Source organism: Mus musculus, chromosome 2 (assembly GCF_000001635.26).
Source record: "Mus musculus strain C57BL/6J chromosome 2, GRCm38.p6 C57BL/6J".
Lineage (NCBI taxonomy): Eukaryota > Metazoa > Chordata > Mammalia > Rodentia > Muridae > Mus > Mus musculus.
The window spans coordinates 38,957,144-38,972,295 of NC_000068.7; the positions used below are offsets into that span (position 1 = coordinate 38,957,144).

General features: G+C 45.6%; 1 protein-coding gene across 1 annotated transcript in view; it reads left to right on the forward strand.

Moving 5' to 3' along the window:
- Olfml2a (olfactomedin-like 2A) overlaps positions 1 to 3,442 on the forward strand; it is a 28,606-nt gene extending 25,164 nt beyond the window's left edge. The window contains exons 7-8 of the mRNA NM_172854.2: positions 543 to 728; positions 2,572 to 3,442. Coding sequence (NP_766442.1) covers positions 543 to 728; positions 2,572 to 3,176 — 791 coding nt within the window. The 3' untranslated portion in view covers positions 3,177 to 3,442. The remainder of the gene's footprint in view (positions 1 to 542; positions 729 to 2,571) is intronic.
- Positions 3,443 to 15,152: the final 11,710 nt, after the last annotated feature.

The window sequence follows — 15,152 nt, forward strand, 5'->3', positions numbered from 1 at the left end:
CTGAGTTCAAGGCCAGGCTAGCTGGTCTATAGAGGGAGTTTCAGGACAGGCAGGTCTATATACAGAAAACCTGTCTCAAAACAAAGATGGTTTACTGATTTGAACAGGTATGGCTCCCATATACTCCTGTGCTTGAATGCTTGGCCCATAGGGAGTGACACTGTTAGGAGGTGGCCTTGTTGGAGGAAGTGTGTCACTGTGGGGTGGGCTTTGAGGTTATATATGCTCAAGCTATGCTCAGTGTGGCACGCAGTCTCTTTTTGCTGCCTGCAGATCAACATGTAGAACTCTTGGCTCCTCCAGTACCATGTGTGCCTGCACACTGCCCTGCTTGCCATCATGATGATAATAGACCGAACCTCTGAAACTATCAGCCAGCTCCAATTAAACTTTTTCCTTTATAAGAGTTGCCTTGGTCGTGGTGTCTCTTCACAGCCATGAAATCCTAAGACGGGGGAATATGGATCACCTTCCTAGACCAACTGTTTAGGTGGAAGTTAGTGGTTCTGCATACCAAATGCTGTGCCCTTTGCTCCCCACAGGTCGGGAGGACAGCTGTGAGGGCACACTCAGAGCTGTGGATCCCCCTGTGAAACACCACAGTTATGGGCGCCATGAGGGGGCCTGGATGAAGGACCCTGCAGCTCTTGATGACAGGATCTATGTCACCAACTACTACTACGGAAACAGCCTGGTGGAGTTTCGAAACCTGGAAAATTTCAAACAAGGTCAGGGAAACTGGGAGGAGAAGGGGAAGGATGTGGGTGATCTGGGGAGGGCCTCCCATAAGACTCAGCCTTCCTGTGCATTTTCAATGTCCACCCTGCCCTAGTTCCAGATAGCCACCCCTGCCCAGGGAAGGGTGTCTGGGGGCCCAGAGAATCCTGTTAGCCATTGCTGATAACTGAGTACAGGGCCAAAGGAGATAAATGTCCTGCCTCATGAGGCGTGTGACTTGCTAACAAGGAAAATAGGAGAATGGTAAGCTTCTACTTGCTGAGTGTTCTATGCCAACTGCCTATGTCTGTCTGACCTAGAGTCTCTATTACTGCAATGAAACACCATGACCAAAGAAACTTAGGGTTTATTTGGTTTACACTTTATTTATGTATTTATTATTGTATGTAAGTACACTGTAGCTGTCTTCAGACACACCAGAAGAGAGTGTCAGATCTCATTACAGATGGTTGTGAGCCACCATGTGGTTGCTGGGATTTGAACTCAGGACCTTCAGAAGAGCAGTCAGAGCCATCTCTCTAGCCCCATGGTTTACACTTTCAGATCACTGTTCAGCAACAAAGGAAGTCAGGATCAGACCTCAAGCAGGATATGAACCTGGAGGCAGGAGCTGATGCAGAGGCCATGGAGGGGTGCTACCTACTGGCCTGCTTCACATGGCTTGCTCAGCCTGCTTTCTTTTTTTCTCTTCTTTTTTGTTTTGTTGTTGTTTGTTTATTAAGACAGGATTTCTCTGTGTAGCCCTGACTGTCCTGGAACTTTCTCTGCAAACCAGGCTGACCCCAAACTCAGAGATCCTCCTGCCTTTATTTCCCGAATACTGGGATTAAACACATATACCACCACTGCCCAGCTGCTAATGTCCTTTTAAAAACTGACTATGTCTGTGTCTGTAGCAGCTTACAGACTGTTGGATGTGTCAAGTGTCAAGACAAAGGGTTAGGGGAAAGCCCTTCACTATATCCTACTACATCCTAGGGAGGTCACACTGGCTTAGCACACTGAAAGATGTAGGCATTCAGATGGGGAATAGCAAACCTGACTCAAGGAATAGCATATGCAAAGTCTCCAAGACAGAGCACAGGACCCAAGTCACCCTGCTCCTCATTCCTAGGTACCAGTGTCACAACTGGGGACCCAGAGCCCAGGACTCACAAACACATGAATGATGTTAGTGCTTCCTTCATGACACCATCTTTGTGAACTAGATGATGGACCTAGGTCTAGCCACATGGTTGACTAAGTTGGTGCAAAGTACTTGTTGGGCACTGGTGAGCCCTTGATGGTCTCTGTTGCTGTGATAAACCCAAAGCAATTTGAGACAGAAAGGGGTTACTTTATACTTCTAGGTACCAGCCCATCACTGAGGGAAGTCAGGACCAGGAAATCAAGTCAGGAACCCCCGAGGAACACTGTTTACTGGCTTGCTCTCTTATTTGTTCAGAAGCTCAGCTAACTTCTGTACTATTTGTCTTTTTTGTTAGCGTTTGTTTGGTTTTGGTTTTTTGAGACAAGGTCTCACTATATACCTCCAGATGTCTTGGAACTCACTCTGTAGAGATCAAACTGACCTCAAACTCACAGAGATACATCTGGCTCTGCCTTCCAAGTGCCAGGATTAAAGGCATATCTCACTACACCTGGCCCAGCTAGCCTTCTTATACAGCCCTGACCACCTGCCTAGGCATGGAACCACCCACGGTGGGCTAGACACTCCATCTCAAGCAAAATAATCTCTCACAGATAGGACCACAGGCTGGGCAGTTCCTCTAGGTTGTATCAAACTAGCCAGAACAGGGTACCCTGGTATGACCGTCTACTTTCCATATGCAGGCCGATGGAGTAATATGTATAAACTACCCTACAACTGGATAGGCACAGGCCATGTTGTGTACCAGGGTGCCTTCTACTACAACCGTGCCTTCACCAAGAATATCATCAAATATGACCTGCGCCAACGCTTTGTGGCCTCCTGGGCCCTGCTGCCTGATGTGGTCTATGAGGACACCACACCCTGGAAGTGGCGTGGCCACTCGGACATTGATTTTGCCGTGGATGAGAGCGGCCTGTGGGTCATCTACCCAGCTGTGGATGAGCATGACGAAACACAGCATGAGGTGATTGTGTTGAGCCGCCTGGACCCAGCAGACCTCTCTGTGCACCGGGAGACCACGTGGAAGACACGGCTGAGGAGGAACTCCTATGGGAACTGCTTTCTGGTGTGCGGCATCCTCTACACCGTGGACACTTACAACCAGCATGAAGGCCAGGTGGCCTATGCGTTCGACACCCACACTGGCACTGATGCTCACCCACAGTTGCCCTTCCTCAATGAGTATTCCTATACCACCCAGGTTGACTACAACCCCAAGGAGCGGGTGCTCTATGCCTGGGACAATGGCCACCAGCTCACTTACACTCTCCACTTTGTGGTCTGAGTGGGCATCTATGTTCACAAGGGAGAGCAGCAGAGGAGAAAGGGCTATCCCTAGCAACTCTTGCAATTGATATAAGTATCGTTTGGGGGTGTCCTGGGCTAGGTATTGGCTTTGATGGCTTTGAGTGCTTTCTCAGTGCCCAGTAGGTGACACTTCCACAGCAACGCTGCGCCGGGAGCTTTCCCTGCGCTTTCCCTTTTGACTCTCTCTACTTCTTCCCTTAAGCCTGTTGAGTAGATGAAGTGACTAAAGCCCAAAGGAGCAGCATTCCAGCTGGAGTAGGCTATGTCCTCACGATAGCCCCGTTTTACAGATGAGATGACCTTGCCACAATCTTCTCACCTCCAGTCCCCTTCCAGGGCTCCGCAAGCAAGGTCTTTGGGACCTACGCACTGCTGTTGTGCAGTTCCAGGCTTCTCTTCTGGTCGAATGCTGGTAACCTTGAGCTTAGAGCCTCTTGACCTATGGGCAGCCCCTGTGCTCTCCTGCTCTTCTGTCTAACCACATTCCAGAAGGTCACCATTACAGTCACTAAGCAGTAACTGAAGCAAATGCTGGCCAGGTCCATGGCCCTCCCTCTGTAGCTACTTCTAGTCCCCATGTTCCTTGCACATTTTGCAGCAGATGAGAAGGTATAGGCAGCTCAGCTCTGGCAATGTGGGGTGCTAGCCTCAGCTCCCCTGTCCTCCTGTACTAGAAGCCCTCGCCTTGGCCATCCACTAGGTTACTGCTCCTTCCTTAGCCCTTCTCAAAGCCTTGGGCCTGGGGTATTTTCTGGGCCTTCAACGCTATTCTGTTCACACTCAGGGATTGCTAGGAGTAAGGCCTTTGTCCTCAGAGTGGGTGGCCCCAAGATGGAACAGGCTCTGTCTCCTTTGTTGATCTTAATCTGATCATTTGGTGGGCTGATTCAGCAGCCTGAGAATCTGAGGGAGACAGGACAGGAGTTCAGAAGAGACTTCTCAGCTTCCAGGATAAAACCCGGAGGCAGAGGCAGGGGAGGGTAGACTGGGCTCTCGGCACCAGGATTTTCTTTGAGATGGGATTGTGGACACACAAGTGAACATATATAAGCTACCTTAAAATAGGATTGGCAGCTCGATGATCTGGTACCGCTTGTGACCTTCAGACCCAGATAGCCCTAAGAACATGACCTTTCAAGCCAGCCTTATGGCAGCTTTGGACATTCTTTTTAAAGCTGGAGAGAAGTTCTTTTGCCCATCTCTTTGTTTTACCAAAGAAAATACAGGTCCCAGCAGTTCTAGGGTATGGGCGGAGCCATATGGGGTGGGGTACAGCTGATCTCCTTTGGTAAAGCCCTATACTGAGACAGTTCTGCCTGCAAAAGCAACTGATCCCCAGTACCCTTGAAGGTGTCTACTGCTGACCCCTACCCTGCTCCTGGACCCTGGAGACTTCCTTGTGCCCTGAAATGAAATCCCACTAAGGCCGCTATGCCGTGCTGGGAAGGGAGATGCAGGTTCCGTGCAGACTTCCTTTCTTCCAGGCATTGTTGGGTGATGTTTTACTTAAGGAATAACTCACTCCTGAAATAAAGAGGGACAGTGACAGCCAGCCCAGCCAGGTCTGACTCACAGTGGTAGCCACATCCAGCTTCCCCCACCCAGCTGACCACCACGGGCTCCTCTTCCAACCTCTTCAGAGAACTTGGAGGCCGCGGCCTTTCCCTTGGCCCTGGGTGTGGGTCTTTTCAAGACTCTGTGTTTTGTGATGTCATAGCCTAACCATGTGAGAGGTGCTCAGGCAACTACAGCAGCCTGAGAAAAGGGGATGCTAGGACACACTGGTTTTGAAAAGTAAACACGTGGCATAGTTTCCTGGGGTGGGACAACAGGGCTTGCCATAGTCCCCAGTTGTCCTCCAGGCCCCTTCTGTTTTCAGGCCTTTGTGTGCTGTATGGTAAACATAGTTCATTTCCTCATTTTTAAATGGTCAGACTGAATCCCAGGTAACTTACTTGTCACATAGGCTGGTAATGGAAGAGCCAGGTTTCCAAATCAGGTAAACTGTCACTGTTATCTCAGGACCATCAGTGTGCTGGACATGCTGTGGAAAGTAAACTACAAAGAGGCCCATTGACAGGTGAGGACAAGGATAGGAATTTACTCAAGATCACACAGCAGTGTAGTCAGTGGCAAGACTAGGGGTTCAAGGCTCATCAGAGCATGTTTCCTGCTATCTTTGTGCCGTGCTGGTAACAAGCCCCAAAAGAACTGGTAGTTGCAGTCATTCAAGATGGCCAGGGCAAGAGCTCTCCGAAAGGCTGGTTTCTACAAAGCTCAATACCAAGCCAAGGAGGGGCCACATCTAGTCTTGTCTAGAACAAAACTGTATAAATTAACAGAGCCAAGGAATTTCTGACACGGTTTTTAATTAGATTTTGTCCTGTTGGTGATGAGAAGCAGGCAAGGGGCTGTGCTAAGGAGATGGAATCTGCTGATTGGTGAGCTCTAAAGGAAACCTGGCTTCCCACTACCACACATGCAAACACACATACAGACACCTTCACACACTTAACCACATACACACCACACATATACACACTATATGCACATTCATACACATACACTCACATACCATACATACACATGTGTGCACTCACACATAACTTGGGTTGTATTTTTCTGGGCAACAGGTACTTCATAGAAGGAGGGGTCTGGATTGAATAGAAGAGACCTCACAGCACCTCCCAGAACTGGAAGTCACTTTGACCTGCAGTCACACTAATCAACCCTGGAACCCCCAAATCGGCAGTATTTTCTCTCATTATAGGTTATGAAGTTGAGCGATTTGGGATTTGGTCAGGGTTGGGTATCTGGCATATGGAGGTGAGATCGGAACTAGGTCTCTTTAAACCAAAGCCCCCAGCTAACTGTTGAAATAGTCATTTTTTTCTCTTGGTTTGAGACAATAGGAAGCTCAAAGACAAGTTTGAGATCATTTTAAACACTTGTATTGAGTTTAACCAGCTTCATTTTAGCTTTGTGCACGTACCTTTACCCTGATTTATTTTTATTCTACTGTTTTTTTTATATATTTTTGTAAGGTGCCATACAATCTTTTTGCAACAGGGTAGCATATACATAAATAAAACCCATGGCTATAGTTGGATGTGGTGGCGCATGCCTTCGGTCCATGCACCTGGGAGGCAGAGGCAGACAGATTTCTGAGTTCCAGGCCAGACTGGTCCAAAAATCAAGTTCCAGGACAGCCAGGGCTACACAGAGAAACTCTGCCTCAAAAAAAAAAAAAAAAAAGAAAAGAAAAGAAAAGAAGGAAAAAAATTATGCATGTGCTGAAAGCTTGATTGAGAATTTTAAGTACTGTGGATTGGGGGTAGCTCCATGGTAGAGCACTTCACCTAATATGTGTGAGGACCTGAGTCTGGTTTCCAGCATTAAACATCAATTAGTAAAGTGTTTCTGGGTCTCTGTAACCCTGGCTGTCCTGCATCTATCTCCCTTTGTAAACCAGGCTGTCCTGGAACTCAGAGATCTGCCCCCCCCTCCACCCCCACCCCCTCCACCCCCACCCCCCTCCACCCCCGCCCCCCTCCACCCCCGCCTCTGCCTCCTGAAGAAGTCACCAAGTCACCGCCCGGCTCTAATAACTTCTTTTTGACACAGGCTGCTCTCAAACTTTGTATGCCTCAAAGGATGGCCTTGAATTCCTGATTCTCCCGCCTTCGTCTCTTGAGTGGATTGCAGTCGTGAGCTACTGTATCCCACTGTATATTTATTTGTCCTAGCTAGGTTTATGTTGGTGGGATATTTGTCCTAGCTAGGTTTATGTTGGTGGGATATTTGTCCTAGCTAGGTTTATGTTGGTGGGATAAAAGCATGATTTAAAACACAAAACAAAACAAGCCGTGTAGAGAAGAGGGTTTATTTCATCTTACACGTCCATGTCCAGGTAACAGTTTATCATTGAACAAAGCCACAGAAAGACTCAAAAGAAAACCTGGAGGCAGGAACTGTGAAGGAATGCTGACTGGCTTGCTCAGCTTCTTACATAGCCCAGGGGTGGCTCCACCCACAGTGGACTCGACCCTCCCTCACAATCGTTAATCATGAAAATGTCCCCAACTCCCTGGAGAGCCACACTCACAAGCAATTACATTACTCTGCCCAGTCTGAGATCCACACTACTATTTGCAGGCTTGTGTGGCCAGTAAGCCTCCTTCACAACCCCTTGATTCTCTATTTTTTACAAATGCTTCCTTCCTTTCCTTTTATGGAAATACTTTTAATTCCCAAATAAGCTTTTATAAGCTGTTAGCCAAAGCAATTGTTTTTAATTTTAAGGGAAAAACTTAATTTTACAGTAATAAAAAAGAAAGCTGGTCTCAATGAGTCCACATAGACACTGGCTGTGAGCCACTTGCATTTGGGCAGTGCTGTGGCATTCTAGCTGGTGGTTTGTCGGCAGACCAATGTTCTGCCCCGTGTGTTTAAAAGGGAGGTAATTAGCCGAGCATGGAGGCGCACGCCTTTAATCCCAGCACTCAGGAGGCAGAGGCAGGCGGATTTCTGAGTTCGAGGCCAGCCTGGTCTACAGAGTGAGTTCCAGGACAGCCAGGGCTACACAGAGAAACCCTGTCTCGAAAAACCAAAAAAGAAAAAAAAAAAAAAAAAAAAAAAAAGGGAGGTAATGAGTGGGACTCTTAGTGATGGAGCATTTGATGAGCATCCCTAGGTTCACCACCAGCACAAAGAAACCAGTGAGATAGTTCTACCAGCCTGGAGGTCTAAGTTCAGTCCTGGAGTCCCAGAATCCTGGAGTTCATGGTCCTTCACAAGATGGCTTGGATACATGCCACCATGCAGGACTTAACTGACTAGTTGCCCCTACCCCCTTATATAAACATAGATTCCCTCTTTTTATAAACATGATATATATTTATTTTGGTGTATGAAGCATTTTATCTGTCTGTATGTGCACCAGATACATGCCTGGTGCCCTTGGAGGACCGAAATGGGCAACAGATTCCCCTGGAACTGGAGTTACAGACAATTGTAAGCTGACATAGTAGGGCTGGGAACTGAACCCAGGTTTGCTAGAAAAAATAGCCAGTGCTCCGAACCACTGAGCCATTTCTCCAGCTCCTACATAGACACCCTTGGATCAGAGAACTAGGCCCTGTCCCTGATACTCAGGGGCCTCTGGGGCTACACCAGAGCTCTGTGGTCTGACATGCTGGGCTAAGGTGATCTGCTGGGGTCTTCTGAGGCACCACTGGACTCAGGATGGACAGTTGCCTTAGCTCAGTCAGGTAGCTAGCAATCAGCAATGAACACATTCAAGATAATAGGGCTTCTATTAGAGAAACCCCCCACCCCACTCTCTGTTAAGCTGTGGACTGGTCCTGGCTGTATGCTCAGCAGCGATTAACTCCATCGATCCTGATCACAGTCTCTTAACCTTCATCTTTCTTATCAACCAATGGGCCTAGGACCTTTGGCCATTCTATACTGCCTAAGGTCACCTCTCCATAGCTCACTCAGTAGCACCCTATCTTTAGGATCATGTTGGTGTGGCCCTGCGTTTCCCTACTTGGGTGTCTGTGTTGGAGAAGTGAGGCAGAGCAAATTAGCTGAGGCCACCTCTTCTAAGGTGCGTTAGACCCTTGGCATCTATGGAGCAAAGACTTCTCAGCCAGCTAGGAACCCTCAGACACTTTGCACTTGCCTTGCATTTACTTCTGAGTAACTGTGGCAGGGATTCTTTGGTCACCCAACTCAGGCTCGACTCTTGCCTTCTGGGACCCCAAACTGGCTTCTATACCCTCCCTGGGCTCCTCCTGATACAGTCCCCTTCTGTCTTAGTCAGAGTTTCTATTCCTGCACAAACATCATGACCAAGAAGTAGTTTGGGGGAGAAAGGGTTTATTCAGCTTACACTTCCATAATGCTGTTTATCACCAAGGAAGTCAGGACTGGAACTCAAGCAGGTCAGGAAACAGCTGATGCAGAGGCCATGGAGGGATGTTCTTTACTGGCTTGCTTCCCCTGGCTTGCTCAGCCTGCTCTCTTATAGAACCAAGACTACCAGCGCAGAGATGGTCCCACCCACAAGGGGACCTCCCCACTAGGTCACTAATTGAGAAAATGCCTTGCAGCTGGATCTTGTCGAGGCACTTCCCAACTGAAGCTCCTTTCTCTGTGATAACTCCAGCCTGTGTCAAGTTGACATAAAACTAGCCAGTACACCTTCTAAACTATCATCACTATAATAAGCTTGCTTTAATCTTCCAATCTGGACACTTCAATATTAGATCTCACAACTCACTACAACTTCAACTTCAGGGGTATTTGAATTCTCTGACCTCAAAGGGCACACACACACACACACACACACACATACACATAATTAAAAAAAAAATCCTGGAATGTGGAACTCCAGAGGCAAAAGCAGGCAGATCTCTGTGTGTTCAACCAGCCTGGTCTACAGAAAAAGTTCCAAGACAGTCAGGGCTACACAGAGAAACCCTATCTCAAACAAAACAACAACAACGACAACAACAAATCTTTAAAGTAAGGCATAGTAACATGTGTCTTTAATCCCAGCACTCAGTGGACAGAGGCAGGCAGATCTCTGTGAATTCCAGTCCAGTCAAAGCTACAAACATAACGTGACCCTGTTTCAAAAAATAGAAAATCAACCATAAAATTGCTTTTTTAAAATCATAGCAGAAAACTCTAAGGATCTGGAGAAAAAGATGCCCACCCTGTTTATAAGAGGCATATAGAAAACCAAGACCAAAAAGAAACTTCATACGTCATACTACAGTTAAAACACTAAATTAAAAAATTGTATTAGTTGGATACAGGAAATGTGGTACATTTACACAATGGAATACTACTCAGCTATTAAAAACAATGGATTTATGAAATTCTTGGACAAATGGATGTATCTGGAGGATATCATCCTTAGTGAGGTAACCCAATCACAAAAGAAGTCATTAGATATGCACTCACTGATAAGTGGATATTAGCCCAGAAACATAGAACACCCAAGATACAATTTGCAAAACACAAAACAATCAAGAAGAGGGAAGACCAATGGGAGACTCATTCTTCCTTAGAATAGGGAACAAAATACCCATGGAAGGAGTTACAGAGACAAAGTTTGGAGCTAAGACGAAAAGATGGACTATTCAGAGACTGCCCCACCCGGGGATCCATCCCATAATCAGCTACCAAACCCAGACACTATTGCATATGCCAGAAAGATTTTGCTGAAGGGACCCTGTTATAGTTGTCTCGTATGAGGCTATGCCAGTGGCTAGCAAATACAGAAGTGGATGCTCACAGTCATCTATAAGAAGGAACACAGGGCCCCCAATGGAGAAGCTAGGGAAAGCACACAAGGAGCTAAAGGGGTCTGCAACCCTATAGGTGGAACAACAATATGAACTAATCAGTACCCCCAGAGCTCATATCTCTAGCTGCAAATGTAGCAGAAGATGGCCTAGTCGGCCATCACTGGGAAGAGAGGCCCCTTGGTATTGCAAACTTTATATGCCACAGTACAGGAGACTGCCAGGGCCAAGAAGCAGGAGTGGGTGGGTAGGGGAGCAGGGCAGAGGGAGGGTATAGGGAACTTTTGGGATAGCTTTTGAAATGTATATAAAGAAAATATCTAATAAAAATTAATTAATTAAAAAAAAAGAAAAGAAAATGAAATTACCAGGCAACCCTTGAATGTGTTATCCTCCTGCTTTGGCTCCCAGTAAACTGTTTGCAAGGCCTTAAAAAAAAAATGTATTGGGCCGGGTGGTGGTGGCACACACCTTTAATCCCAGCACTTAGGAGGCAGAGGCAGGCAGATTACTGAGTTCGAGGCCACCCTGGTCAAAATACTAGCTGACTTCTCAATAGAACTGTTAAAATCCAAAAGGGCTTGGAGAAATACATTTGAAGTTTTGAAAGATCAGGGCTGCCAAACAAGACTACTATACCCAGCAGAACTATTTGTTGTATTTGAAGATTAAAGAAAATATTTCCATGATAAAAGCAAGTTAAAGAAATTCATGATAAAAGAAAGAAAGGGAGAAAGAAAGAAAGAAAGAAAGAAAGAAAGAAAGAAAGAAAGAAAGAAAGAAAGGAAGAAAGAAAGGAAGAAAGGAAGAAAGAAAGAAAGAAAGAAAGAAAGAAAGAAAGAAAGAAAGAAAAGAAGGAAGAAAGAAAGAAAAGAAATTTATGGTCAATAATGACGCTCCACAGAGGATACTGAAAGGAATCCTTCAGGCTAATGAAAAGATAACATATACACAAGTCTACAGGAAAATCTAAGTCATGTTAGAACACAATAATAATGGGTGACTTCAATAACTTACTCTCATCAAAACCCTATTGATCATTAATCTAACAAAATAGAATACAAGGGGTTATTCTAACAAAATTTGAACAGAAAACCATCAGAGTTAAACGACATCATCTATTAAATGGACTTAGCAAACATCTACAGAATAGTCCATGCAAACACTGCAGGGTACGCTTCCTTTTCAGCAGCTCATGGAACTTTTCTGAAATAGATCAGGGCACATAGCAAGAATCCATAGGTGTAAAAAAAATGAAAGTAATTTATAACTTTCATTTATATTTCTTCTTTTTTTTTCTTCTATTTATTTATGTTTGTTTTGTTTTTGAGATACGGTTTCTCCACATAGCTCTGGAATTCTCTCTGTAGACCAGGCTAGCCTCAAATTCTCAGAGATCTGCTTGCCTCTGAGTATGGGGGTTAAAGGCATGCACCACCACCACCTGGCTTAAAGTAACTTCTTTTTTTGTTGTTTTTTGTTTTTTTCGAGACACGGTTTCTCTGTATAGCCCTGGCTGTCCTGAAGCTCACTTCGTAGACCAGGCTGGCCTCAAACTCGGAAATACACCTGCCTCTGCCTCCCGAGTGCTGGGATTAAAGGCGTGCGCCACCACACCCGACTTGTTAAAGTAACTTCTTAAAATTCATAAGGAAATACTGAAGACACAGGGGAGCTAAAGCAATCTTGAAAAGAAAGAATAGTGCTGAGAAGACGTGTCTGTCCTAGCGTGCTCTCCCTCGCTGGGGTCGACACCTCAAGCAAATCAGCTCATTACACTCATCCTGAGGTAAGCCGGGACACACTCTCAAGCAGGAACCTGGAGCCAGGAATTGAAGCAGAGACCATGGAGGAACACTTCTTCCTTGCTTGCTCCCTTCAGCTTGCTCAACTACCTTCTTTATAGAGGCTGACTTAGTCAAGCTGTTTCAAAATTCTGGAATCTGACCCTGTGCAGTTGTTTTTTTTGTTGTTGTTTTTTTTTGTTTGTTTGTTTTTTTTTTTGTTTTTTTTTTTTTTTTTTTTAATGTATTTAAACACAGGAAAACTTTGGGGGAAAGGTTTTCTCATGACAATTATCACAACAAAGCTTAAGGCATGACTTAAGCCTTGAAAACTCCCTTGTGTATCTTTTGCAGAGTACCTGTGAACTGTTTCTATTGACTGCTTGGGATAAGGGCCAAGGAGGAAGATGCTCAGGATAAGGGTCTAGGGAGGAAGAGCTTCAGATGAGCATGATAGCAAACTCTTTTGCAAAGCACATGGGACTTCTTTCATGAGGATGGGTTCTATTGACCGAGAGCAGAACTCGGGAGTCTGGGAGACTTGGGTGAGCCCTGACTCCACAGAACACCAAAAGATCACCAGCTATTAAACAACATCCACTCTAGCCTTGCTGGTGAACAGATGTCAATTTCTTCTGTTGAAGAAAAAAGCTTGTGTGTTTAACAATTCTGCTGTCTCTAGTGCTTATCTGTGAGCACAGGGACCTAAGCTCCCCTGCAATCTGTCATGGCAGGGAACCACCCACAATGGGCTGGGTTCTCCTCCATCAGTCAGCAATGAACAAATAACGCATGAATGTGCGCCCACAGGCCAACCCACTGAAGGAAATTCATTAACTGAAGTGACGAAACTCCCAGGTGTGTCAAGTGAAGCTATGATACTATCTGGCTTCAGAGCCATTATAACAAAGATATCACGTGCTGGCACAAAAGCAGAAATGCAGCTCGGTGGAACACAACAGAAGCTGTACAGATGCCAAAAACACACATGGGAGAAAAGCCTCTGGAACATCGGGAAAATGGGGTGTTCCCGTGTGAAAGAATAAAATGATCCCTCTAGTTCAACAAGAGGTGGTGAGGATGTGGCACCAGGGGACTCTGACACAGTACTGCAGAAATGCAAATGAGTCCATCCATTTTCAAAGTCAGGGTGCCACCAGCCAACCAACCAACTGACCAACCAGCCAAACAAACAAACAATCAACTAAACAGACAAACAAACAAAAATTCAGCAACATGCCAAGCACATGACTTTAGTCCCAGCGTTTGTTAGGCAGAGACAGGAGGCTCTCTGTGAATAGGAAGCTAGCCTAATCTACATATTAGAGAGTTCTAGGCCAGCAAGAACAGTATTGTGAGACCTTGCCTCAAAAACATTCCAACAAACAAACAAACAAACACACACACACATACACACAAACAAGAAGCCTCTCACAATGGGGTCACTGAGATGGCCCAGCCAGGAAAGTCGGGAGGAGAGAACTAGCCACACACAGTTGTCTTTTTGTTCTCTGCCACATATGCACCATGGCACATGTCACACACACACACACACACACACACACACACACACACACACACACACGACACTCCTGGGACTCCCAAAAGAGTTCAGAATGTTCTCACTGCTGTCTGTTATCCACCAAAAACTAGATGGTAAACCTTGTTCCTGGAAACACTACACAACTTGGTTGCATGATATGGAGAAATCCAGTGAGGACCAAGCAGAAAGCCTCTTCCCTGTGGGCCAGTCACAGTCCTGGTCGGTACTGTACAGGCTGCTGGGCTGCTCATCAACAGTCTTGTTTACCATGGACCTGCATGCTACAGTACACTGCTGTCCTGTCAAGGGGGTGTGCCTACAGGTACAGCCTGTTACTGCAGAGGCCATAGGCCGTACTGGGTCATCCCCTGCTCCTGTTTTGCTAAGTGGACATGGTATGTCTATGTCAAATCGCCTTCTAAATATATTTATGCCTATCCATCAGTACTGATGCCAGCTTTAGTCAGAGAAGCTGGGTGTTTTCAGTGGTCAGTCATTACTACAGATAAAATCATAACTGGTCAAGTGCTGACAGTGTGACTGTTAAACCCTGAGCCCTAAACATCTGTATTACCTTTCCAAGGTTCAGGGAACATCAGGAAGGGGGTGGGGGGCAGAAAGAATGAAAGAGCTTGGGTGTTGTATTGAAAATCAGGAGCTAACACCTAGACATTGCAAGGTTAAAAAAAAAAATTATTTTTATGATTGGGGCCAAATTTACAGTCTCCTCAAGAGTAAGAGAAGGAAGCAGCCTGGACTAAGAGTAGGAGGTCTCTTTATAACAAGCAAGCGAATAAAAAACGCAATTTTGAAGTTGTTTTTATGATCATAAAAAGACAGTTACTGGCATACCATAAAACATTTCATGGTCAGTCAGTTTTTGGACCATATCATGAAACAATGGAAAAATTTGTGACATGTAAATCACAGGGTTATAGAGGAAGCACAAGCAAAACAAACAACAACAACAACAAAACAAGTCAACCTTCAGCTTGGGATATGATTAGAAAAAAACATTGTAAGGAACAATATAGAGCCAGGCAGTGGTGGCGCACGCCTTTAATTCCAGCACTCGGGAGGCAGAGGCAGGCGGATTTCTGAGTTCGAGGCCAGCCTGGTCTGCAGGGTGAGTTCCAGGACAGCCAGGGCTACACAGAAAAACCCTATCTCGAAAAGCAAACAAACAAACAAAAGTAACAATATAGAAATAAACCAAATTCTAACATTATGTGTAACGAGGAAAAGAAAGAAAGTATGGAATCAGCTTTAGAAAAAGCTCTTGGTCTGATCCTCAGCACCTCATATGT